Source organism: Rhopalosiphum maidis, chromosome 3, assembly GCF_003676215.2.
Source record: "Rhopalosiphum maidis isolate BTI-1 chromosome 3, ASM367621v3, whole genome shotgun sequence".
Taxonomy (NCBI): Eukaryota; Metazoa; Arthropoda; class Insecta; order Hemiptera; family Aphididae; genus Rhopalosiphum; species Rhopalosiphum maidis.
In genome coordinates, this window is record NC_040879.1 from 34,927,004 (window position 1) to 34,951,390 (window position 24,387).

At 25.2% G+C, this 24,387-nt stretch overlaps 3 protein-coding genes across 4 annotated transcripts in view; 2 read left to right on the plus strand and 1 right to left on the minus strand.

The window, feature by feature from the left end:
• Positions 1-5,243: 5,243 nt before the first annotated feature.
• LOC113557354 (ornithine aminotransferase, mitochondrial) lies at positions 5,244-8,745 on the plus strand. The gene is given in 8 exon segments (XM_026962823.1): positions 5,244-5,400; positions 5,849-6,054; positions 6,195-6,419; positions 6,544-6,576; positions 6,579-6,766; positions 7,270-7,521; positions 7,606-7,861; positions 8,387-8,745. Coding segments are annotated over 7 exon segments (1,308 nt in total). The 5' UTR covers positions 5,244-5,400; positions 5,849-5,873; the 3' UTR covers positions 8,560-8,745.
• Positions 8,746-10,671: 1,926 nt separating this feature from the next.
• LOC113557355 lies at positions 10,672-14,838 on the plus strand. Its single transcript, XM_026962824.1, has 4 exons — positions 10,672-10,734; positions 10,800-10,919; positions 11,410-11,617; positions 14,528-14,838. The coding sequence occupies exons 2-4, from the start codon at positions 10,833-10,835 to the stop codon at positions 14,701-14,703; spliced, it is 471 nt and encodes a 156-aa protein (XP_026818625.1). The 5' UTR covers positions 10,672-10,734; positions 10,800-10,832; the 3' UTR covers positions 14,704-14,838.
• A 2,988-nt stretch (positions 14,839-17,826) lies between these two features.
• The window catches only part of LOC113557079 (1-phosphatidylinositol 4,5-bisphosphate phosphodiesterase epsilon-1-like), a 41,960-nt gene continuing 35,399 nt past the window's right edge, over positions 17,827-24,387 (minus strand). For both annotated transcript variants that reach the window (XM_026962378.1, XM_026962379.1), the window contains exons 18-22: positions 24,125-24,352; positions 23,292-23,516; positions 21,371-21,944; positions 20,893-21,032; positions 17,827-20,799 (exon numbers count right to left, since the gene is read on the minus strand). In XM_026962378.1, coding sequence (XP_026818179.1) covers positions 18,610-20,799; positions 20,893-21,032; positions 21,371-21,944; positions 23,292-23,516; positions 24,125-24,352 — 3,357 coding nt within the window. In that variant the 3' untranslated portion in view covers positions 17,827-18,609. The remainder of the gene's footprint in view (positions 20,800-20,892; positions 21,033-21,370; positions 21,945-23,291; positions 23,517-24,124; positions 24,353-24,387) is intronic.

A 24,387-nucleotide genomic window follows, 5' to 3' on the forward strand; every position in this document is an offset into this window, starting at 1 on the left:
AATGTTAAATATTAATATTATAGCACTATCGTTGCTTATTGATATACATTTTCGACTTCTAGTGTCTTCGATAGATGTATGTCATAATCATACAGATAAAACCACTAATGATTAACGGATTATAAGAACATAATAATTTGATGTTTTTAAATCATTATTTATATTTAAATATTATAGAAGCATAATTAGACTTTTCAGATTAATCTATATTTTAATTGCATTATGTACGCTCTAATCAACAATTATATAGGTACCTACTACAACCTACTTATATAAATAATTATTATAACGATAATCATTAAATTAAATTATATAAGGTTTATTATTTTAATATGTGTTTTAATTTATCGATTATAAAGAAAATATTGGGTGTATTATAATATTTAGTTATTTTGCAAAATACTTGATCGACATTATACGGAGCTTATTTTAAAATGTTATTTATGGATTACATAATTTTACCTGGTTATTGGTTTATAATATTTTTGAATTAGAAATAACTTATAAGTTATAAACGATTATTAATTATAAAAATGTTTAAGGCTGTGTTTCTTTAGCTGTTATATATTATACAATATTATTATGTGCACGATATTCGTTGTCCATTATCATTTGTGATTATATACGATATGTCCAATTTTATAATATATAATATACAAATGTTACAGTACGTATAATATTAGAGCTTATTTATTTTCACATATATATTTATTTGAGTTAAAACTTAAAAAAGTAAAATATTTTCCTTTTCATTGTTGATTTATATTATTATTTAGTAAGTAACTCTCTCAGTTAAATAAAATACAACATTTACTTTTTTTCACTTATACAATAGAGCACTATTATAACTAAAATTAAATTATCTGAAAATGATGTATTTATAAAACTACAAAGTTCTACTAAAATCTTCTTAACGCAATGTATACTGTGAAACTCAAAAACTTAAAGTAGGTATTAGAATGTTTTTTATATATTCAATTTTGCACAAACACGTTTTTTTTTTATTGATTTGTTTAAGTATTTTCAGTTTCGGTAAATATTTTTGGTAAATCAAAATAGTGTACTTAATTCAAATTATAATCGATTATTTTAGTGTATACCAATATGTTGTTTATAAAAGTAAATGTTATATAAGTACTTTGTTTATTTTGTTTACTTAATGCAACTTTACTTTACTTTACTTTACTTTACTTTACTTTACTTAACGCAGTGTAATATGTTTTATTATTTTATTTAAAAACACTTTAAAGTAATATAAAAGTGATAAAAACTGTCAATATTACTTGTATCATTTTCATGATTTGACCATTATACTCAGATTAGATTGTTTACGTACTTAGTACCGTATTTTACATTTTTCTTTTATTTCCTAAGTATCTCTACTTAAAGCCGATTACCTCCGCTAAAAACGATAATTTAAATAACCATAAATATAATATATTTTCTCTAAAATATTCATCTAAACGCTCAATAGGATTACACTAACGACTTTATATTATACATGAACATTGAACACAATATTATTATTTATAATACAAATTGAATAAACTTAACAGCTTAAATTAAATTATAGCAATGTAAAAACTATAGCCGACCCATTATTTTATTGACTATTATTTTATAAAAAGTCGTGTTTAAAAATGCTGGAATAAATAAATATGCTTTTGAGATAGTTCATAAACTACGGACATTTTTATAACATTTTCATATTTTTGTACAATAGTGTTTAATTGTATTTATATTTTATTAGTAAATAGTAAATTAAATTAATTTCTAAATAATTAAAAATGAATTTACATTTTTATATTCAAATCATTTGTATACTAATGATATTATCTGAATTAATATATGGATAAAAACATGTGGTGTTATTGCTGATTATGACTAAAAATAAACTAATAATTAGTTATTACCAATTAATATTTAATAGTATCAAAGTTTCAAACAATATTTATTTAGTGTAAAGTAAAATGTGTCTGTTTTCAATTGGTATTACAATGTTAGAATTGTTATTTGTTCAATGGCTATTGGAGTGTATTGTTGAATATTATTTTCTAAATATGTCGAAAATAACATACCTAATGCACGTGGAAAAAATGATGTGTTTTTATCGAAAATAAAGAAATAATAATGAGATAAGATAAGCCTTATTATATGGATCAGTAGTTGTTTTGAATACATTTTTTAAATTAGTATAAAATCCTAATAATCACTATTTAATATTTATTACACGTCTGTCTACTATTTATGACAATCGTATCGTGTTGGTACTTGGTATAATATACCTATTCAAGTTTTACAAATTCGTATGTAAGTATAAAATACATAATTAATATTTCGTTATTATTTTAGATAATGATATTGATATTCAACACTACTAATAAATAATTTGTTTTTTTTCCAATACAATTTTAAGACGTATTTTTTTCTATTTTTGGTCGTATTATTAGATTATTTTTAAATATTATAGGTACAGTTGTAATTTGAACTAAGATGGTATGTCATGGTATTATTATGTGATATTTTAATAGTTTAAATATTGTAATATATTTAATTTTCATAATATTATAACATAAATTGTATAAAATAAAAATTAATTTCATCGTAATTTAATTCTACTTTATCTGCAATAAGGTTTGTATGCAATGTTAGACATTTTTGTAATACATTTTACAAAAAAAGGATCAACTACATAACATTTTTTAATCATCCCTTAATTTATTTTTATATAGTATTGAAAGTATTTTGTATATATTAAACACTCAGGTAGGTAGTCAGGTATGCGAACTTAAAATGAAAATTTAATGCTTACCAAAAAATAATGCTTAATTTATTGTAATTATTATTTTAGAATTTATTCGTCAAAATAATATAAAATGTAAGAACATCATATTTATAATTAAATTATTATTTTATTTTAATTTGTTTTTAATAAATTCAATGGCTAAATGTCAGAAACAATATGTATAATATTGTAGTATATTTACTAGGCAATAGGTATAATACATAATAGGCAAGTACAGTATAATATATTAGAAATTACAGCATAAATTCGATATTTGAATAAGCAATAAGTAATATTGTTAAATAATTTGTATACATTTAAATACTAAAATGTAAAGTTGCAGTTTTTTAAATACGGGTAATAGCTATTTAAATAATTAATGGATTAATTTGTAAATGATAATGTTATCTTATTGGTAAGCAACTTTTAATACATGCATATATTGCTAACCTAAAATACTCGTACATAGTAAAATAAAAAAGTATCTAATTATATACAAATCGATATTACACCATTTATTTAGTTTAACGTCATTTTACTGTTTGATAACAAAACATAATTACTATAAAATATCAATTTTTATTCACAATTAAATACTATTATCATGACCTAATGTGATAATCGTACAGTTATTATAATAATAGATCTTTTTAATGAAATTACAAATCAACGTCATATAAGTCACATCTGGGCTTATTTAATTACTAAACAATTGTATATTTAATTTGAAAGAAACAATTTACTTTCCTATTTTAACAGCGGCAACAAGTCGTTTTGCTCAAAACTTAAATTTTAGTATTTATGAACTGTAACAAAAATATCATGTGATAATTATTAAACATTTTATCTCCTATAATTGTACAACTTTATATTATACTTTAAATTATAGGCTAAACCGCTAAACCAACACCTACTCTTCGCTCTTGTGTAGTGAAAGTTCCGAATATATTATCATTAGGAAAACGCTACATCCACATAATGTTTCTATCTTACACACACACATAATATTGAAGATGTACGTAGGTACTGCAGTATTCTTACTACAGTTTTGGCATGGTTAACATTAGATCAAATTTACTTGTTCTCGAATTGATAGAGGATAATATAAACTATGCCTGAGTGATGAATTTTTTTCATATATATATATATATTTTTTTATTTTAAAATGAGTTATAATTACTTAAATAGTTAATTTGTTCAAATGCACGTAACTCGTTTTGAAATAAATACCTATATGAAAAAATAATACTCTTCGCTGTGAAATGTATTACCATCTACAAATTTTATAATATGCAAATCGCTTTAGTATTAACTTTATTATATATACTGTAGTAAGAATCTGGTATGTAGTTTAGTTATGTTACGCGTGCGTAAGACAGAGATAACACATTAGGATGTAACATCTTAAGTAAATTTCCTACTGTGACCAATTAGTTAAATTTTAATTGAATTACGAATCATTGAATATGAAAAACGATTTTTAACGGAGAAAGTCTTTCAGCCTCGTATTTTTCTAAATTTCAAGGAAATTTTATAATTTATTTATTTTACTATCTATTAGTTATTTTATTATTTTATTTTTCTATTAGTTATATGCGGTAGTATCAACACTATCAACTAGAAAGTGTGAACGCTGACATGAATTATAACAAAAATACAACAGGTGTTAAGTGATTAATAATATTATTATTGATATTAAAAGATTTATCAAAACAGTAACTACTAAATAACAATAACTAAAGTAATAATTCATAGATTATCATATGAATAATATCAAAATATAACTTCCGAAAGAAATGTAAAAATAAAAAAAAATAATTTAGATTGAACATTTTTTATATATCTATTAATGCATGCATTGGCGCATTTCATAGATAAAATAGTCCTACCTATTAATTAATGCACGACTGCACGAGTATATATAATATTTCATACATTTTAGTATCGTCATTCAACACATGCGTTAATTATGATTAATTACTTCTTAAATAAATGATTTCTTTCACATTTTCATAGCATATGATATTTTCAAATATTTAATGATTTTATCTTAATATTCCATATAATAGCTGTTACCCAATCATTTTATTTTTGTCCAACAAGCAACAATATTATTTATGTTATTATTGATCTTTTAAATTAGCTACTTTACAAACATAAGAAATCGAAAACCAATTGATTTTTTTTTTATATAGACATATCATGTGCTTGACGTAAGTGTTTAAAAATGAAGTCTCGTATTTTTGTTAATGTCAACACGTTAATCCATAAAATAATAATTATCGTATCTAAAATTATGTGATAATCATAATAATATGTACCTACTTCAAAAGTGGATCATAAGTTATGTCCTCGCTCGACGTTCGAGAATCATTATGTTCCCCTACTGTAAATGTCCGGACTATAAACATCAGACTCGTATCGACGAAGAGGTCAATAATCGAACTTTTATTAATTTGTCATATCACTAAATTAGGATGGTTAGAGGCAGTTATAATATTCAAAGATTATTTAACACGTAGAGTTGAGTTATATAATTTATTGTACTACTGTACTGGACGACTTCGGTTGTGTGCAGCATTTAATTTGGTCCCGACTCAGCGTTGGAAATTATTGTTAAGTATATTTTTTTTTTTTTTGGCCACTGCAATAAAATCATTTATATTTTGTAAACTGTATTTATTGTTTTAATCAAATATGGAAATTTAAACACATAAATTATTCACTTCTGTTTAGTCAAGTTTTCCAGGCATATTTTTTTTTTTATTATTAGAACTTATAACAATTTTTTATTTTTAGCGTAATAATATTATGATTTTTAATCACTTACATATTTTTATTTTAATCACTCACTGTTAATTTTATCAAAAATATTTTATAGTTTTAGATTTAAAAACGGTGGTTTTATGTATATTTTGTAGCTTAAGTTTTTTTACAATTTTGTACAATTTATACTAAATTATAATATACATGTTTATTCAATTTTCTAATTAATTGTAATTAAAATGCCTATATTTTAATTACAAGCTATAATATATTAACGCGTGTCATCATTATTTTTAGATATGATCTTTGATATCAAAACACAATGTCAAGCCTACAAAATCGTAGTTCTCAGTTACTTAAGTACACAAGACTTTTCAATAATGGCAGTGTCACACGGTTAAATTCAACTACTGCTAAATCATCTGCTGAAGTGATTCAACGAGAGAAAAAAGTGTCTGCAAACAACTATGATCCTAGCCCCGTGGTTATCACCAGAGGAGAAGGTTATTATTTAATCTTATTATTAAATAAACAAATTCCAATAGAAATTATAATTTCAAAATCACTTATACTATTATTTTTGGCTGATATTTTAAAGTATTTAACCGTTATTGTTAACAAATTATAATCATTATTTTTTTAGGTATTTTTATGTGGGACGTTGAAGGAAAAAAATATTATGACTTTGTGGGAGGATTTGCCACCCTCAATCAGGGTCACTGTCACCCAAAAATTATTAAGGCCATGACAGATCAATTAAACAAACTTCATCACACGTCAAGAGCCATATTTCACGATTCACTGTATGAACTTAATGAGTTCTTGACTAAACAATTTGATTATGAAAAAGTTTTGAACATGAATACTGGTAAAATATATTTATTTTGAATATTTTGAAATGCATTTTATATTATGTAAATATAAAATTTTAATTGAATATTTTTCAAGCGAAATGATTTAATTAATAATGGCTTCCTTCACATTTATTCAAGGTGTTGAGGGAGGAGAGTCTAGTGTCAAGATTGCTAGAAATGGGGATATAGAGTGAAAAAAATTCCACAAAATCAAGCGCAAGTTGTATTTGCCCATGGTAACTTTTGGGGTAGAACAATCGCCGCTATTTCTGCATCTACAGATCCAACTTCCTTTGATGAATTTGGACCTCATGTTCCTGGTTACCAAATAGTGCCTTATGATGATTTAGGAAAACTAGAGGTGAATATGAAATAAAGTTAATTATTAAATTATTAAACAATTATGATATATTTCTTTTTGAAGATTTATATAATTTTAATTACAGAAAATCGATATATTATTATTTGTATTAGTTTATTTTGTTAGTATAATTTTGATAATATATATATTATGTTTTCAATTATTTTTTTTTAAATTTTTAGTAAATCTTATTATTCATTTTTAATTCACTAGTTATGAAAATATGAAAAGTTATGACATAATTTGCACTAGTTAATTAAGTTAGTTACTGTTAATTATTTTTAATAAAATAATTGATACATGTATTTTAGTATTTTAATTATTGAATTTAATTTGTTTTTATCAATCACTTGATTTTACTCTTATAATCAGTATTTTCCAAAAATGCATAATTTTCAGTTTTATTTTTAATTTTTTTTTTAATTACGTTATGAAACCTACTATATGGTTTTAATCATAATATTAGCTAGTGACTTATGGTTAAATTTCTGTTTTGAATATAGCAAGCATTGAGAAATCCCAACGTGTGTGCATTTATGGTGGAACCATTACAAGGCGAAGCAGGAGCAGTGGTGCCTAGTCTAGGCTACTTGAAAGGGGTTCGCGAGCTTTGCACAAAATATAATGTTCTTTGGATTGACGACGAAGTACAAGCTGGATTGGGTAGAACCGGAAAAATGTTAGCAGTCGACTATGAAGACGTCAAACCTGATCTGTTAATCCTGGGTAAAGCACTTTCCGGCGGAGTCTATCCAGTGAGTATGATTTGAAAAAAAAAAAAAACATTAATTTATACCTATTTTTGATGAATTATAAAATAAAATAAATTCACACATTAGATTTCTGCGGTATTGGGTAACAGCGAAGTAATGGATGTTCTTACTCCCGGCACACATGGATCAACGTATGGTGGAAATGCGTTGGCGTGTAAGGTCGCGCTGGCTTCCCTAGACGTGATCATAAGCGAAGGTTTGGTTGAAAACGCATTTAAGATGGGCGAGATCTTTAGGTCCGAACTCAATGCACGTCTGAGCAAAGACAAAGCAACTCTAGTCAGAGGAAGAGGCCTACTGAATGCTATCGTATTGAATACAAGTATGTTCTTATTTAACACAAATGCATATTTTAATAAACATAATAATAATAGATATGAAAAATCGATTCGATTTGTGTAATGTTTGTATTTATTATTTCAATGTTTATCTTTATTAATATTTGTTTTTTTCTACAATAAGTTACCAATATTTTGTTCTATGAGCTTATAATATAATTTACATATTAAACGTATAACTATTAGGTACGCATGATGACGTATTCGAATGTATAACATGTACGATGTAACTAATTAACTACCCATTTTAATGTACTTGACGCGTGGTTTAATAATTAATTATGAGTAAAAATAATCTCATCTTACCATTTTTTAATAGTAATAAATTTGATTTAAGCTAAAAATAGTTAAGCACTCTAAACGTTCTCAATCAACATACCGGTATTATGTTGAGCTCTAAATATTTAAATATAATAATTTATTACAGTTATTCTAAACATTTACATATTTGTTGTTTTTACATTAAACGCACTCGTATAGTTGTTTTAATTTGTATTATACATTTACAGAAGGAATATCCGATGTCTACAAATTAAATAATGAACTTAAATCAAATGGAATGATATCCAAACCTATTGGATCGGGTGCATTGCGATTCTCGCCACCATTAATAATTACAGAAGCACAATTACGTGAAGGAATTGATATCATTGTAAACACTATAAATAATTTTAATAATTAAACGATTCATTGACATTGTTATTTATAATACGATGTCAAAAATCGAGTACTTTTCATTAAACTAATACGTTCATTACATCTAAACATAATATAATTAATTATATTTTATAAGTCATAACATAAGAATTGTAATTCATGCACATTTATCAGTATCATTAAACGCATTATTATATTACTTATATACTTACGTATTATTATGTGTTATTTTTTTTTAGCAACTATATATCTCTTATAACTACTACTTGTGTGATGATTTATACAGTTTAATTTTTAAAAATAGGTGTTTGCTGAGAGATCATTTTGTTTAAAATGTATAAGCTGTTTTCTTGTGAATATTACGAGTATCTGAAACTATAATCATATTACCTAGTATGTAAAACAAAATTTAAATTTAAATGTTTTTGAATTTGAGGTTTTACTTAAAACAATAATATTGATAAAATACTATCGGCAAAAAATATAAAATAAAATATATTCGTAATTTTTATATTACCCCTTGTTATGTATTTTATTAGCTACAGTAAATCCATAACATTAACTATTAAACTATTAAATATGATTTTACTCTGAAAAATATTAACCAAAAAAAAGTTAAACGACTTAATGTGTTATACAGTATCAAATGAAAAATAATATGATTATTAACTAACATGTTTATATTTAAATTTACATTTATTTTATTAAAATTAAATAGGATAGAATATATAATACTGTTATACACATAATTTTCATTATCTACCCAAAAAATATTAAAACTGTTTGAATAAACCTATAACTGTTAAGGTAAAAAACAATTTAAAGTTTGATTGTTAAACTTTTAAGTTTAATTTAACTTAACACTTTTTATTTATAAAAATATAAATTTGTAAATTAATCTATAACAGAAATTAATATTGTGTCCATATTTCATTTTATATTAAAATTCATAACGAAAGTTATAGGTACACAGTTTGTATGCCTTTTAACTTTTAAGTATACCAAAATCATTCAGAATTTATGTGACTTTGTGGCTCACTGATTTTGATAAATTTTAAAACCAGATAACAAAATAAAACTTTTTTAAATGTCAAATCACTATACATTTTGTTATGTAATAGTTGCATTAATATTAAGAAGTACCTACACATACATTACTTTTAAACGAGTTTAACGATGAAATACAAAAACAATATTTAGGTACTATAAAAATACTATTTAATGATACATTGCTTTCACAGGAAATTAATAGATTATAACACAACATAATGGGTTAGGCATACATTTTATTTTATTTTTATAAAAAGCTTCAATAAAATGTCATTTTTAAATTTAAAAAAACCATATGATTTACTGTATTATTAATTTTTATACTCTTAATAACGTATAACAATATACGAAGAGAAAATACTGTGGATTTTAAATTCATTTATTGAGAATCATTACATTATTATGCAATATAATAATTCAATTAAAAATAAACGATATTTTTTGATTGTGTATTTAGGAAAAAATTTTAATTTTATGACCAATTTTCATTATGAGTTTTTTACACTAACTTAATGAATTTAGATATTAACGTTACGCCTAATTATTAAAGAAAGCTTACTTTTAAAATTTTAACATAGATTTATGTATATTTTTTAGATTATTTATTAAAACTAAATGACGTACACGAGTACTTAACTTCAAGTTAAGTATAGTAGGTATTGATCAAAACTTATTAAGGTGCACACCACATAAGATTATATTATATTCTTTGTTTTTAAAATTGTATTTTATTCTATGGCACATGTACATTTTTATAATTTAACTAATGTATACAGTTTCATTGATTAATATTCTATATGATATACTATTCGTGGTGTTTTATTTTTATTTTATAGAATGTTATAATTTAATATAACATTAATATTGGTAGTATCGTGACTAAGGTATTCGCTTGGTGTAGGTAGAAAATCCGCTATGATTGAATTAACTAGCTTACTAATAATGGCTTCAACTATTATGTAAGGGTCATGCGCTCTAAATCCCATAATATAATACACGGGCAGTAGCTATTCTTTTTTTTTTTTTTACAAACCTTATTTGATAGTCGAGACTTAACAATGGTTAACGAAGTTCATTCTCGATTGTGTATCAATAATTTTTGATAATCTATACTTTATATCTCAGTTGTTCAATAACTATTTATTTTACTGTAAACATACCACAATATTGCTACACGTATCAGTTATAGTGAATTAGACTGAATTTGTTTTATAGATATTTATTGTGAATTAACTCAACACAGTAATAATGAATAACGACCAATGTGACGGAGATATAGTAATGCAGGAAGAAGTGACAAAACAAAGAATGTTGGCCCAGAAAAAAGAAAAAAAAGTATGTGTCTAAATGCATAATTATTATTCATTATAAAAAAAATTATATCGCTAAATTATTGATAAACATAGAATAAAATCTAAACGAAATAATTATTTTTGGCAAGCACATTTTTAATGTTTTTTAGTTTTTAGTGATTTTTTTTTTAAAGTTTTATATTTTAAACGAAGTTAAAAAGTGAATAGCTCTATAATTTAATGTATATCTTTTGTTCTTTATAAATGTCAAAATTTAAGTTTTAAGTATTATTCAAAAATATAATATAAATAATAAAAAATCAATTACATTTTATAAATTTTATAGACAGTTTTAAATTAAATTGTATTATATTTAATACGAATTGACAATTGACTGCTTATACAGAAATTACACGTCAATACGTTATTACAATTAAGATTACCATAAAACGTTTAGAAAATATTTACAAAAATGTATGATATATTGTGGTTTTTTTAATAATATAATCGTATTAATTTTAATTTTTTTATAGATAAAAATTATTCGGATTTTGACCGTGATCGCTTATCTAGTGTCCGTGTCTACTGTGGCAACCCTGTTGTCGGCGTATTATATTTTTATTTGGAACCCACAAACTGGCAATAACACCCAAACGCCTAATGCTGAAAGATTGGTTATAGCGTTACAGAGGGCTAGTAGTGAATACGTTTTCGCTAATAGCGCAGACCACGAACATACAGGTAAAATGTATAAAATTGGTTTTGATGTATACTGTCTTATAAATATTTTCTTAACGATAATGTATCAAAAAAAAAAAAAAAATAATAATAATAATTTTGATAGTATTTTGTACCAATATTTAAATAGTATAGTGAAAGAATATACCCTAACCAATATGCTGCAGTTAAGTATTATAAACGAATAATAAATATATTTGCATCAAATACATTTATTCTGAAATAAGCATATTGGCTTATTAATACTACAACTCATAATAGTTGCCCACCGAGTTCTAAAGTAAAAAATATCGATAAATTGTACACGAATTTCTTTCTGACGTATAGTAAATTGTTTATTTTATTTTTAATAATTGTAAAATATTTGTATAAATGTATAAAATATAATACCTTATAATTTGTTTAATAATATTAATTAAAAAAACATGTTAAATAATATAAATTTACATTTATTAAAATATTGGTAACTTTAAACTATTTTTTTTTTTTTAAATTATAATATATGCATGACGCGTGTATTTTTTATAAGTCAATTAATTTATTTACATGTTATATGGGGTTTATAAACTATTATAACCTTATTTTATAGCTAAGGTAAATTATTATAAAATACCTGATAATCGGAGGTCTATATTAATCTTTTATTTACAATAAAAATGGGAGACAATTCGTATATTCTGAGATGAAACTAAGTATGCATAGAAACATTAGAAATACAATTTTAGCTGGCTTAAATAATATTTTTGTTTTCAAAAATACTTTTTGATGTAGATACTCGTAGTTTGAAAACGATAAAATGTATAAATAAATAACGAAATTAGGATGATTAACTAATTTGGATAAATTCGTTTAAGAAAAACGTCATTGGGAATAACATTAATAACAATAATAAATTTAATGTAATAGGAATATCATTGGTAATTAATGATTATTAATCATTAAAGTAAAAATGGTTATTAGGCAAATAGACATTATATTAACTTTAAAATAAACAATGTATTCGTGTTTTGTTTATTAAGCCCTTAAGCTAATGAGGCGACAAAATTCTTAAAAATAATAGTAGGTATTTAATAACTCAGATCTGTAGAATCGTTATTAAATTAATTTACTTGAAATAAACTACTAAACTTTTTAACTCTAAACGAAATGATAAATACGGAGGGGTTCTAAAATTATGTTTTATTTTTTTCGTGTGTCTGTATACACACTGTGTACTCGATAAAGTGGTTTTAAAGATTTATAAAATCTTTCAGTGAAAAATTAGGTTTTATTTGTACTTTAGAGAGTTAAAATTAAAAATTCCCATTTTTCAAAATAATCAAAAAAATTCAAGAAAACAAGAATTTTTAAGACAAAATTGATATTGTATTTTTGGTGTAACTCAAACAAGAATAACCGTAGATACTTGACAATTTTACTAAATTCTTGTACTATAATAATTTGCAATGTATGATAAAATTTTCAAAGTTTTTAAATTTTTTTGTTATTTACTATAATGGTCGATAAAAATGTTGTGATTTGTCAAAATTCTTGAAAATGTACTACACAATCTCACACAAGTTGTTCTTTTATCTGTATACAAATATTAAAAATGCATAGACAATTCTTTTTTAAAGTTAAAATTTGAACAAAATTCATAAAAAAAAATAAAAATAATAATAATATTATATACTATTAATTAATAATAAATGATATAATAATATTAGGTTTTGTTTATTTTTTTTTTGTGTTTAATTTTTAAATTTTGTTATTGTATTGTTAGTTTAGTTAAAATTAAGTGTTAAAAATGTCAGAAACTATAATATAATACTTCTATCGCTTGTGTGTCTATACAATATGCTTATTTTATAAGAGAATTACTTCGTTGAAAAAGTATTTTTGATAATTTTTTGAAACATTCTTTGATAACTTTTAGGAAATTTAAATCCGGGCTTTAAACGTATTATCATTTACAACGCACATAGTTCACACAGCTATTACGCAAGTGTTCTTAATTTTATCTACTATAATATTAGACTTTTGCAATCCATTAAAGCTTATATAACTATAAAAAAAAATTCATGCGATAAACATTGTTACATAATTTAATATTCTAAACTATCATTAAAGCTTAATAGCATTTTAAAAATTATCAACTATATTATAAAGTATCCAAAATTCTAAAATAAAAATATATCATGTGTATCATGTGTTATATTCGTGTGTATGCGTATTGGATACTATATCTATACGAGTAAAGGATTCATTTAGCACAGTATAGGCAATATTTTCAAATTAAAATAAAACATGAGGCACAACATTTAAAATATCAATAAATATATGGCTATTCAGTGGCGAATCCATAGGGGGAGGGGCAGTGGGCCATGGTCCCTCCAATCGGCTGCATCAACTTACTATAAAAAATGAACTGTTATTGTTAATTGTTGATTATGTTTTTTTAGTATTTTGAGTTTAGCCCCATTTTAGCTTTCATTTTAAAATCCGGGCTACGTCAATGTGACTGTTCATCTATCCACTACGTTCGATTATTCCAATGATTAAATATTTTAATGGTATGTAGGTATTCAGCCTGAAATTTCAATAGCACTTTATTTTGATTTTTTCGTTAAATTAGAAATAAATAATAGATGGCGATATGATGCTTATACTACACGGTTTCTATACTTATCATTTCAACGACAATTAATATTTTTTCGTGTAGATAGTAACATAAAAATGTACAGCTTTTAGTCATATTAATATAATTTATAGGATAATAATATAAACCTTATCATATAATATTTAACCAAGGTAGTCTTAATAAGCATATTATAAATTTATAAGCCGTTAATATAATATTAACTAACGACGAAACTTCAATGTTATGTCATATTTAGTTCTCTATTTTAAATGTTATTGTTTGATTTTTATCAGATAATGGAAGATTTATATCTGAAGTGAAAAATAGTTATAAGACTAACGATCAATCCAACAATCCAGAACAGTCCATACAATTTCAAACATCAACAATCAAATCTTCGACTTCTCACGTTCAAACGCCATTTGGTAACATTTCAGAATCATTAAGTGTGGCTAAAAATTTGTCATAGCCTTAAGGACATATATTGTTGTCAAATAATATTGTATCTAAATTTAATTTTAAACTTTGATATGAATGAAAAAAAATAGGAATATTGCTTGCAATATTGTTTAATATTAATATTTATATTGATTTTTTATTTTATGCTGCGTATTAAACATTAAATGTTATTAAGCCAATAAAAAGTGAGTTTTTTGGTCAATACAATACAGTCTTATAATTTTTAAAAGTGCAAAAACTATTAGTACTAGTGCACTACGTATACGCAGTGAACTAAACCCATAGCGATAATGATCTCATTAGTTATTTCTCATAATGTAATAACAACAATAATATCAGATATCATTTTAATCACAGGCTCACAGTGAAAGCATAGCCCTTTTAGTCGAGCATACATACATATTGTTATATATAAAGTATTGTCTTTATAAATAATAAGATATGCTATAATAAAGTATAAACATAGTCGTTATTGAACATGTCGACTAAATAAACATTACTTTGCTACAAATAAAATAAAATAAAATTATAATGGTATTTAGTATTGAGAAAATTTTCATAATTCAATAGCTCGATAGACCATAATATCACAAAATATTGCATTTTAGTGCATACAGCATAATGTAAGCAAAAACAAAAAAATAATAAAAATCCAATGGGGGGATATGACCCCCACGTCCCCTTGTATACGCCCCTGTACCTTCAATAAAGTGCATCACAAATCCTAAATAAATAGGTTAGGTGTTGGACGCGATAAGCAAGCAATGTAATATTTCAAAAATATTTGCGTGAATTTAAATTTTTGGTCACTTTGATACCGTTCAATTTGTAGGGCTATATTTTTAAATATTTCCGAGGGGCTGAGATCACGATTGCGCGTGAGGTAAGTGCAAAGTAATCAACAACGTATAAGACACTGTGATTGTTTTAAATAAATAAAGTGGTGTGTAATAAAATCTAGTGTAGACACAATGACTGTACGTCTAGAAGTGATTATCCAATTTATAAAATTCCTTATTATTAGATGTTAGTATAATATAAATATATAAATAGAATTCAATTCTAGAATAATATTATTGGACGGTTTTTAAGAGGAAATGCTTGAGTAAAAAAATTGCTTCTTTCTAGGAGATAAAAATTAATCTTGTAACTTCATGAAATAATAATAAAAAATAATAATAGTTAAATATTAATAATTTATATCTTAATTTTATGAATTTTAATACCCAAAAATAAGTACAAAAATGGCTTGAATAATAAAATATGCACAGTTAAAATGAGTTTAAAAATATGTATCTTAAAGTTTTAATGTTTTAAATTTGTATAACAAAACTGAGTTTTAAAATAATATATATTTTTAAGAAAATTCATTTAAAAATACTAAAGAAAAAGAATAGAAGTATTTTTATCATCTTAAATTATGTACGGATACGTAAACAATGGTCGACGAGTATTGCTTATACTTATCTACTACGCGTTATACCTGACTAACATTTTAATAGGCTTGTTGTATAATTTTTTATTATTTGAGTTTAGTAATTTTGAACACTTCAACAGATATAGTCAATTATTTTAATTATATTATAATAGTGGAATTTATTTAAAGTCCCAAAGATTATATTTTTTCATTTACTTACTTTTTTCATTAGTCGCCAATAGATATAGAATTAAATTTCTCACATATTATATCCACGAATCACTATTTGATTATCAGAAATTACTATATTATAATAAATTAGAAAGGTACTCTTCGACAAACATAATATAGGTGATACTAATCACGCTGTTTTTCATATATTTCTTACTGATAGTAAATGTGAATTTGGTGTAATAATGGTAACTGATAATGTAAATACGAAACATTGAAAAATTAAACAAGAGTAAAAACTTAAAATAAATATTTTTAGTAAATTCTCAATGTTTATAATTTAAAAATTAGGCAATGAATTGTGTTAGAGTTGCTCACACGTTTCACTTTTCTGGAAAAACTATGAAGATCTTAGGAATAGTTGAGCTATTGTTGACCAACTATAAAATAATATGAAGTAATAAATACATTTGTTGTGATAATATTACAAAGTTTAATAATATTATATAGATTATATAACACAATATAGGTATAATGAGTAAAACAATAAATAGTATCTTAACGGCAATAAATAAAATACATTGATTTAGGTAAACGCGGTTCTACAGAACTTCACCCAATAATGTATATATATTATATACTAGGTATTCAATAAACATTAATATAATCAATAAAAATCTTCAATACAACATATATTTGAGGATAACATGTAAAAAATAACCGATAAGTGATATATCGTTGTTATCATTATCATAAAAACGGTTTGCAGTGCCATAGTCAATGGGAGAACACTAGAGACACATGTCCATTTGAAATATCTAGTTGTATTGTCAACATCAAGTTATATACGATGAAAAAAAAATTATAAATTCGTAATACGTTCATTGTATTACTAATTTCTGGAACTGCATATTATGATTTTGATTTTATAATTTAAATTAATTTAACTTAGATATTTGTGACAATATTTTTGATATTTACTAGGTATGTGTTAGTGTTCTTCCTAATTAAAAATTCTAACTATAGCACAGTCTGCTTTATAAACTTATAAAATTATAAATTTATTCAACACGAGATTTAAACTTTAATAATAATTATAGTTATAGTTCAACGATAATGATGATGATAATATTAGATATATTAAGGTAATAATAATAATATTAGTAATAATAATTGCAATTTTAATAAAAATAATATTAGTAGTAATAATATATATATAAAAAAAAAATACAAATAAAGTATAAAAATAATAATAATAGAAATAATAATCATAATAATTATTTTTCTGATAAGTGTACAATAAATAATAATAAATGTAATGATAATAACTAATTATAATAGTAATACTAATTATATTATTATGAATAAAATGAATAATAATTATATTAGGTAATAATAATTTATGTAATTTGAAATACTGTAGTAGAGATTTTCACATTTTATTGAGAAAATTACAAAAAAAATATTAGTAACACATACGAATAATACATTGAGACGATGTTAGATATATGTACTTAAAAAAATTGCATTGATAAAATGACTAGATTTGCAACGGTCTTAACTAGGAATTTTAAATAAATTCTTACACACATAACTTATAATAAAACTGTCCAATGACTAATTGGTTTTTTTAAAACAGTTATATTAATAATTATACGAAAAAAAAACACTAATAATTGGATGTCCTAAAAACCTTTAATACTAACAACTAACCTCTAGCTTTGGAATTTTTAGCTCAAATATAATACGAAAAATAATTAATAAGGTATAAATAGAAAATAATTGGCAAAATGAAATCATAATATATTTATCAAATAACATTTATTAATTTCAACAAATTGTTGTACTTTGATCATTAATTGAACAAAATCAATAAAATAAAATAATTCAGGATTTTGGCTAGTTTTAAAATAGTTAATTAGCTGTAAAGAGAATAATGTGTATTGACCAGAAGATAAAAATACCAAATATCAGTTAAAACACAAATTCTCAAAAAAATAAAGATAGAAGCGTATATATATATATATATATATATATATATATATATACACTATTCGTCTCAAAATATAAGTATTAATGACTTATTTACTTACACCCTGAAAATGTTACGGTTCCCTGTGAAGAGAAATGAAGAACACCGAGCGGATTGGAGTATTGGAGGATAAATGATTTTGATTAAATACAGGATGGGAACACGGGGTTAAGCGAACATTCAATAATTCCATTTTCAGAAATTCTGTTTAGAAATTAAAAAAAACTTTATTTTGTTCATACCATAGTGCCAATATCGTGTCTATTACGTGCTCTTCGAAAGCAACACAACATGTGTCAGGATTTCAAAAAACCGAATAACTGGGCTGGTGATTTTAAAAACCCTGTGTATGTACTTTCTTCAGCATCTTCGCCACCACTACCGTCATCATCACAACCACGTTCTAGACCACCACCACCGTCACCACTACCCCCTTTTTCTAAGTTTGCCCGCCACATTTTCTCGTGTTTTGCTAGCATTTTTCTATGAACACGAGCCGCTTCTTTAATGACGTATTCTCTGTCATTTTCCGGATGCCGTAGACAATGGCCGGGCAATGTTGGCAAACCACAGGCTCTCCAACCACGACCTACTGCAGCCATACCCTTTTGGATCCGCATTACCCTTAAAAATGTTTGCAATGCTTGCGATGTCTTAGCAACCAGTCCATCAGCTGACTTATCTTCATCACTGCAACGATCCTCTAACACAAACCTACCTACTCTGGACCACTGGTTTTGTGTGTTATATACTACCTCATCATCGTCCAATACCCTATACCTTATATCAGTTCTGCCCCACACTTGTTCCTCAACCAATATGAATAAAATTGGATTTTCCATACGCCTGGCTTTGACTAAAATCTGAGCTAAAATATCCTGTACAGTTGACCCTGTTGGTACCTTAAGAATAACGTATGGTCTTTCTTCGGAAACATTATAAATACATACTAAGAACGTATGTATTTCATCCCACGATGACTCTGATTGACCATTTCCTGAGTCCTTAGATTGCAATGATATGAGCCATGCTCTGCTGCTCGGGTCGTCTCCGATTTTCTTAAGTACAAAGTATCCATCGCCCCGCCAGCGTGATTGCGCCTCCAACAGTTTTTCATTATAATCCAATACACGTTGTATCATAGGTGCATCGCCATTTTTCCATCCAATTCGCCTACGCTTGGTTTTTTTCTTTTTTTTCTTCTTTTTCTTTTTCTTTTTCTTTTTTTTAGAGTTATTATTATAATTACCATCATCATTACCGCCATCAGTGACGACGTTACTATTGTTCCCCATATCATCACTGTTATTTGACACTTCCCAAGTCAAGCCTACTTCCTCCAGGAGCACGTATGTTTTCATTTCTTCGTCGCCCTCATTACGCCTGTCTAATGCTAATTTAATTAAGTCTGTCGCAGTACTATCCTGGGTGACTTTAAACATGATGTATGAGTTTTCAGAGAATACACCAAAAACCATTACATAGAATTTTTTACGGTGCGTTGATAGACCACTGTTTTTCATTGCTCCATTATCCGCCGTTGGTGCTGTAGTTGAAGATGTCTTTTCATCATCAATAGATCTTGGAACTTCTTCTTTGCTAAGAGTATACACAAATAATGCAGTAAGTGGTAGTGGTCGGTTACGCATGTTATGCATATCAATGTGTCTATAACCGTACAGCATGCTCTTGAGTGGTACCACTCGCTGCGCTAACGGGTGATTGGTGCTGGCATCTATTATGAGAAATCGTACGAATGCTAATTCTTTGAACAGCACGTTATACGTAAATGTTTCGTCCCACACGGGGTTCATTGAGTTACAAAAAATAGTTTTAGATTTTTTCTTTACACTGTCGGATGGTATGCCAATTATTTCGATTTCGACGTATACGTTAGCTCGAGTCCCCCCATTTGGCGATAAGTACTGACCAGAGACAATGCTTATGGAAAAGCATATAGGATTCAAACCATCAAAACTTTTTTCCATTGGGTTGAATTGGCGGTATGATTTGTGAGATGGATCGTGCATTACTCGCGGTTTTAACACATAACCACTATGACCATTCTGTTCAAACATGGCTGCATTGACGTGTGAAGCCGTAGCTTCCTCAGACTGATAGTTTAGTGCCGCCATCTGTACACCATATGACCAAAAATTTAATGGATTGAAGTTGGATGAGTCTATTCTCATGCTAGCTGGATACACTCGTACTAATTGCGTCTCAGCGTGTGCAATTAAATCCAATGGACGTTTTTTTGCTAACTTTTTTGCGGAATTTTCACTTAATGAAGAACACTTATAGCATGGATGATGCGGGTTTATCGTTGTAGAACCACGACTATGATAGTGTTCTGTTGATGTAGCTCCAGTGGAAGATGTACTAACCACATTGCCATTATGGCCGCAAAGACTACCATTACATTTTCGTTTATTTTTCACTGAACTGCTCGGACTTCTCGTATTTAAGCCACGAAATTTTATCGCCTAAAAATATATTAAGCATTTATTATTTTTTTTCTTATAAAGTAAAATTAAACAAACTTCATATCTTATGAAAAATATTGGTAATTGGTTTACCTGGGTATAGATGACTATATCAGATAGTTCTTTTGCAATCTGACTATTATGTTTCTTAAATTTTTCATCATCTGCACATTTATCATTTGACTTTGAACCGAACCTATGACGACCTCTACTAAACTTATCAGTTCCAACTTCTAAAAATATAAATTAAATATTATAGTATATTTAAAAATCTGACGAACTAAAAATAAACTTAAATATTAACCAATTAATAATTTTAATCAATTCCAACAATTAACGTATGAAAATAAATACATATTAGTATAAAACTTATAATTTTTGTAAATATTATTTCAATAAATAGTTCACAAAAAAAAAAAAAAATAAAAATAATAATAAATATAAATATAAAATTTTTTAATAGCATAAATAAAGATTATAATAATTTTTTAGAAAAATTGATAAATTTACTTTAAATTGTCTATAATAATTGATTTAAACTATTAATTTTTAGTTTTAATTGTAGCATTACTTTTAAATTCCAATTCATCGCTATCATCATATTCTTCATCATCCTCTTCATATTCTTCTTCTTCCTCGATGGTGGTAGCAATATCATCATTGGTCGTAGTACCAGCACTGGCTGAACTACTTCTATGAGGCCCAACATTAGGATGACTGCTTACCACTGAAGGCACTACATTAGGATTATTATTGAGAACTGAAGTTACTAGATTAGTTTGATTGCTGGCCATTGAAGGTTCGACATTAGACTGATTGATGTCCAATGAGGTTTCGACAGTTGGATCATTGATTACCACTGAAGATTCAACAATAGGGTTCTTGATGGATGCTGAAGGACCAACGTTAGAATTGTTACCCACGGAAAGTGTGACATTAGAATGATTGCTGGCAAGTGAAGATACAATTTGTGAACTTTTTGTGCTACTATTATTATTTTTCATTCGATTCTTTTCACTTTCCAGAGGTGCGATCTTTTTATTTTTTATCAAAATTTTGTATTTTAATTGACTTGGTGATGGTAGCTGAGGTTCATAATCAGAGTCAAACATAAAGCCCTTCACCAATTTTTCACCAAAAACGGACTGAAAATTAATATATATAATATCAAATATGTATAATGTTTTATAGGAACCATTTAATTTAATATATTATCGTTGATATAATTTAACTATATAAAAATATATTTATAAAATAAATAAAATTAAACTGTCTATGCTATATTTTAATTTTTAGGTAATAAATTATTATGAACCATAGTTTCTAAGTTTCAAAAACTGTCTTAAAATCTCATGCTACAAAATCATTAATTCAGGCATATATCACGATTTAAATTTGTAAAAATAAATGTAAAATAAAGTCTAATTATTAATTTTGAAAAATAATAAATAATAATTTTTTTTAACATGATATATTTTTTAAATTTAGTGGTATCTTCAAAAGTAATTTTGAGAAAAATTAAAATTATAAATATTTTAGATTCTAATTAGAGTGATGAATGAATCGATTTTATAATGTATGTATTTGGTCTGTGTATACGATAAGTAGGTTTATAAAATGCTTCAGTTTTTATTTTAAGGGTGGTTTTGGATAGTAGATTGGATCTTATTTGTATTTTAGAGAGGTCAAAATTAAAAATGCATATTAATGTTTTATAAAAACGAAAAACAAAGAAAAAATGAAGAAAAACAGGAATTTTTACGCAAATTCAATTTTTGAAAATATCTATTTTCTTTTTTAGTTAATTCGAAAACAAATAACTGTAGCGCCTTGAAATTTAGCCAAAAGTTTAAATTATTATTTAATATCTATGAAAAACGTTTTTTAAGAAAAATTTTTTGGCTATTTATAGGCAAGTGTAATTAATTTTTTTTTCTAGAAATGTTGATTATATTGATAATGACAATTGTTTGTTAGGTAGAAATGATTGAAAATAAATATAAAGTTTCTCATTAGTTGTTAATTTCAACAATTTTTTTTTTTTTTTTAATTAAACAATATTGAAAATCTATAGTCATAAAATTATAATAAGTGTTTAATGTTAGAATTTTAACAAAATATCAAAGCTTTAAAAAATATTTTGTAACTAAAATTTATAAAAAAATATTATTATTATTTATCCTCAAACAATTTTTAACTACTTTGATAACTATTTCAAAAAAACGTATTATAAAAAAGTGATTTAGGCTGTCTGACATTGTTCCACTAAAAATGAGTACAATAATGATGTATCATTGTATTTAAATTTAGCACACTTATACAGTGATCCACACGAATTCTAATGTAGGTTACTATCCTACTCGAAACCTAATGTACGGAAAAGTGATACCTAATACTTGCCTACTTTTTTTTATAAATTTATTAATAGTGGTTTTTTTAAATTCTGAACTAAATAAATATTAAAAAACCTTAAAATGTATAAAATATAATACCTCAAATATTTCTGCCATGCGAGCTTGTTGCACCAGTGAACAATGGTTTTCAATAGATAATATGACAGGATATGGTGATGATACGAATGCAAAACGATTAATTGAATCTACAGCACCAAGGAATGGTATTTTTGATGTAAAAGTATGCCCATGATAGATTAATGGATTACCATCGTCGCCATCCCAACAGTCCAACTCAACACATCGACAACCAGCTAACAATACCTAAAATAATAAGTTTAATATATTAATATATTTGTATCATGACACATTTTTTAAGTATAAAATATAATTAAAATTATCAATTGTTGGATGAAAATCTAGATTTATTGTTTTAATTGGAAACAGAATGTTTTTCCATAAGTACCTAGTTAATATTATAATATACTATTTATATTATAGAAAATATTATATAACATAAATGCATTGATAAATAATTATTTGCAATTTAAAACTAAAATATTAATGAAAATAACGCTAATGTTTAAATGTAATTTAATTGTATACTTAACAACCTAAAAACCTACGAAATATATCAGAACATTCAAACATAATTCAATTCGTTATTTTAAGACATAATATCGTAATAAAATTTAATTATTTGTTTTTGTTTTTCTAGATACGTTTAAAGTTAATTATAGTTTAAATTAATTAATAATTTAATATATTTAGTTGTATCGTTATTATTATATATTTTTTTATCCATACTAAATGTAGCAAAAAACAACTTATTAAGCTTTTTTTTATTAGAACAACTTATATTTTATTAAATAGAAATATATACTATATAATAATAAAATATTGTAACAATATTATTTAATCTTCAGTTTTACCCGACTGTATAAATCAATAGAAGAGTCGCCTTTTAACTGGTGGCCAGTAAGGTACGTATTATGTGATGAAGCAATATAATAACAAGATAATGGAAAGTTCATATCAGATTTTTCGATTGCAAAATCTGGTTCACTGAACACGCTTTTGTTCCTTAACATCATATACTTAGCAAATCCTTCGAAGGAAAGACAATTACGAGCACTAATTTCTGGGTTTGGCTCGTGGATCTAAAAAAAAAAAAAAATATATATATTAATTATCT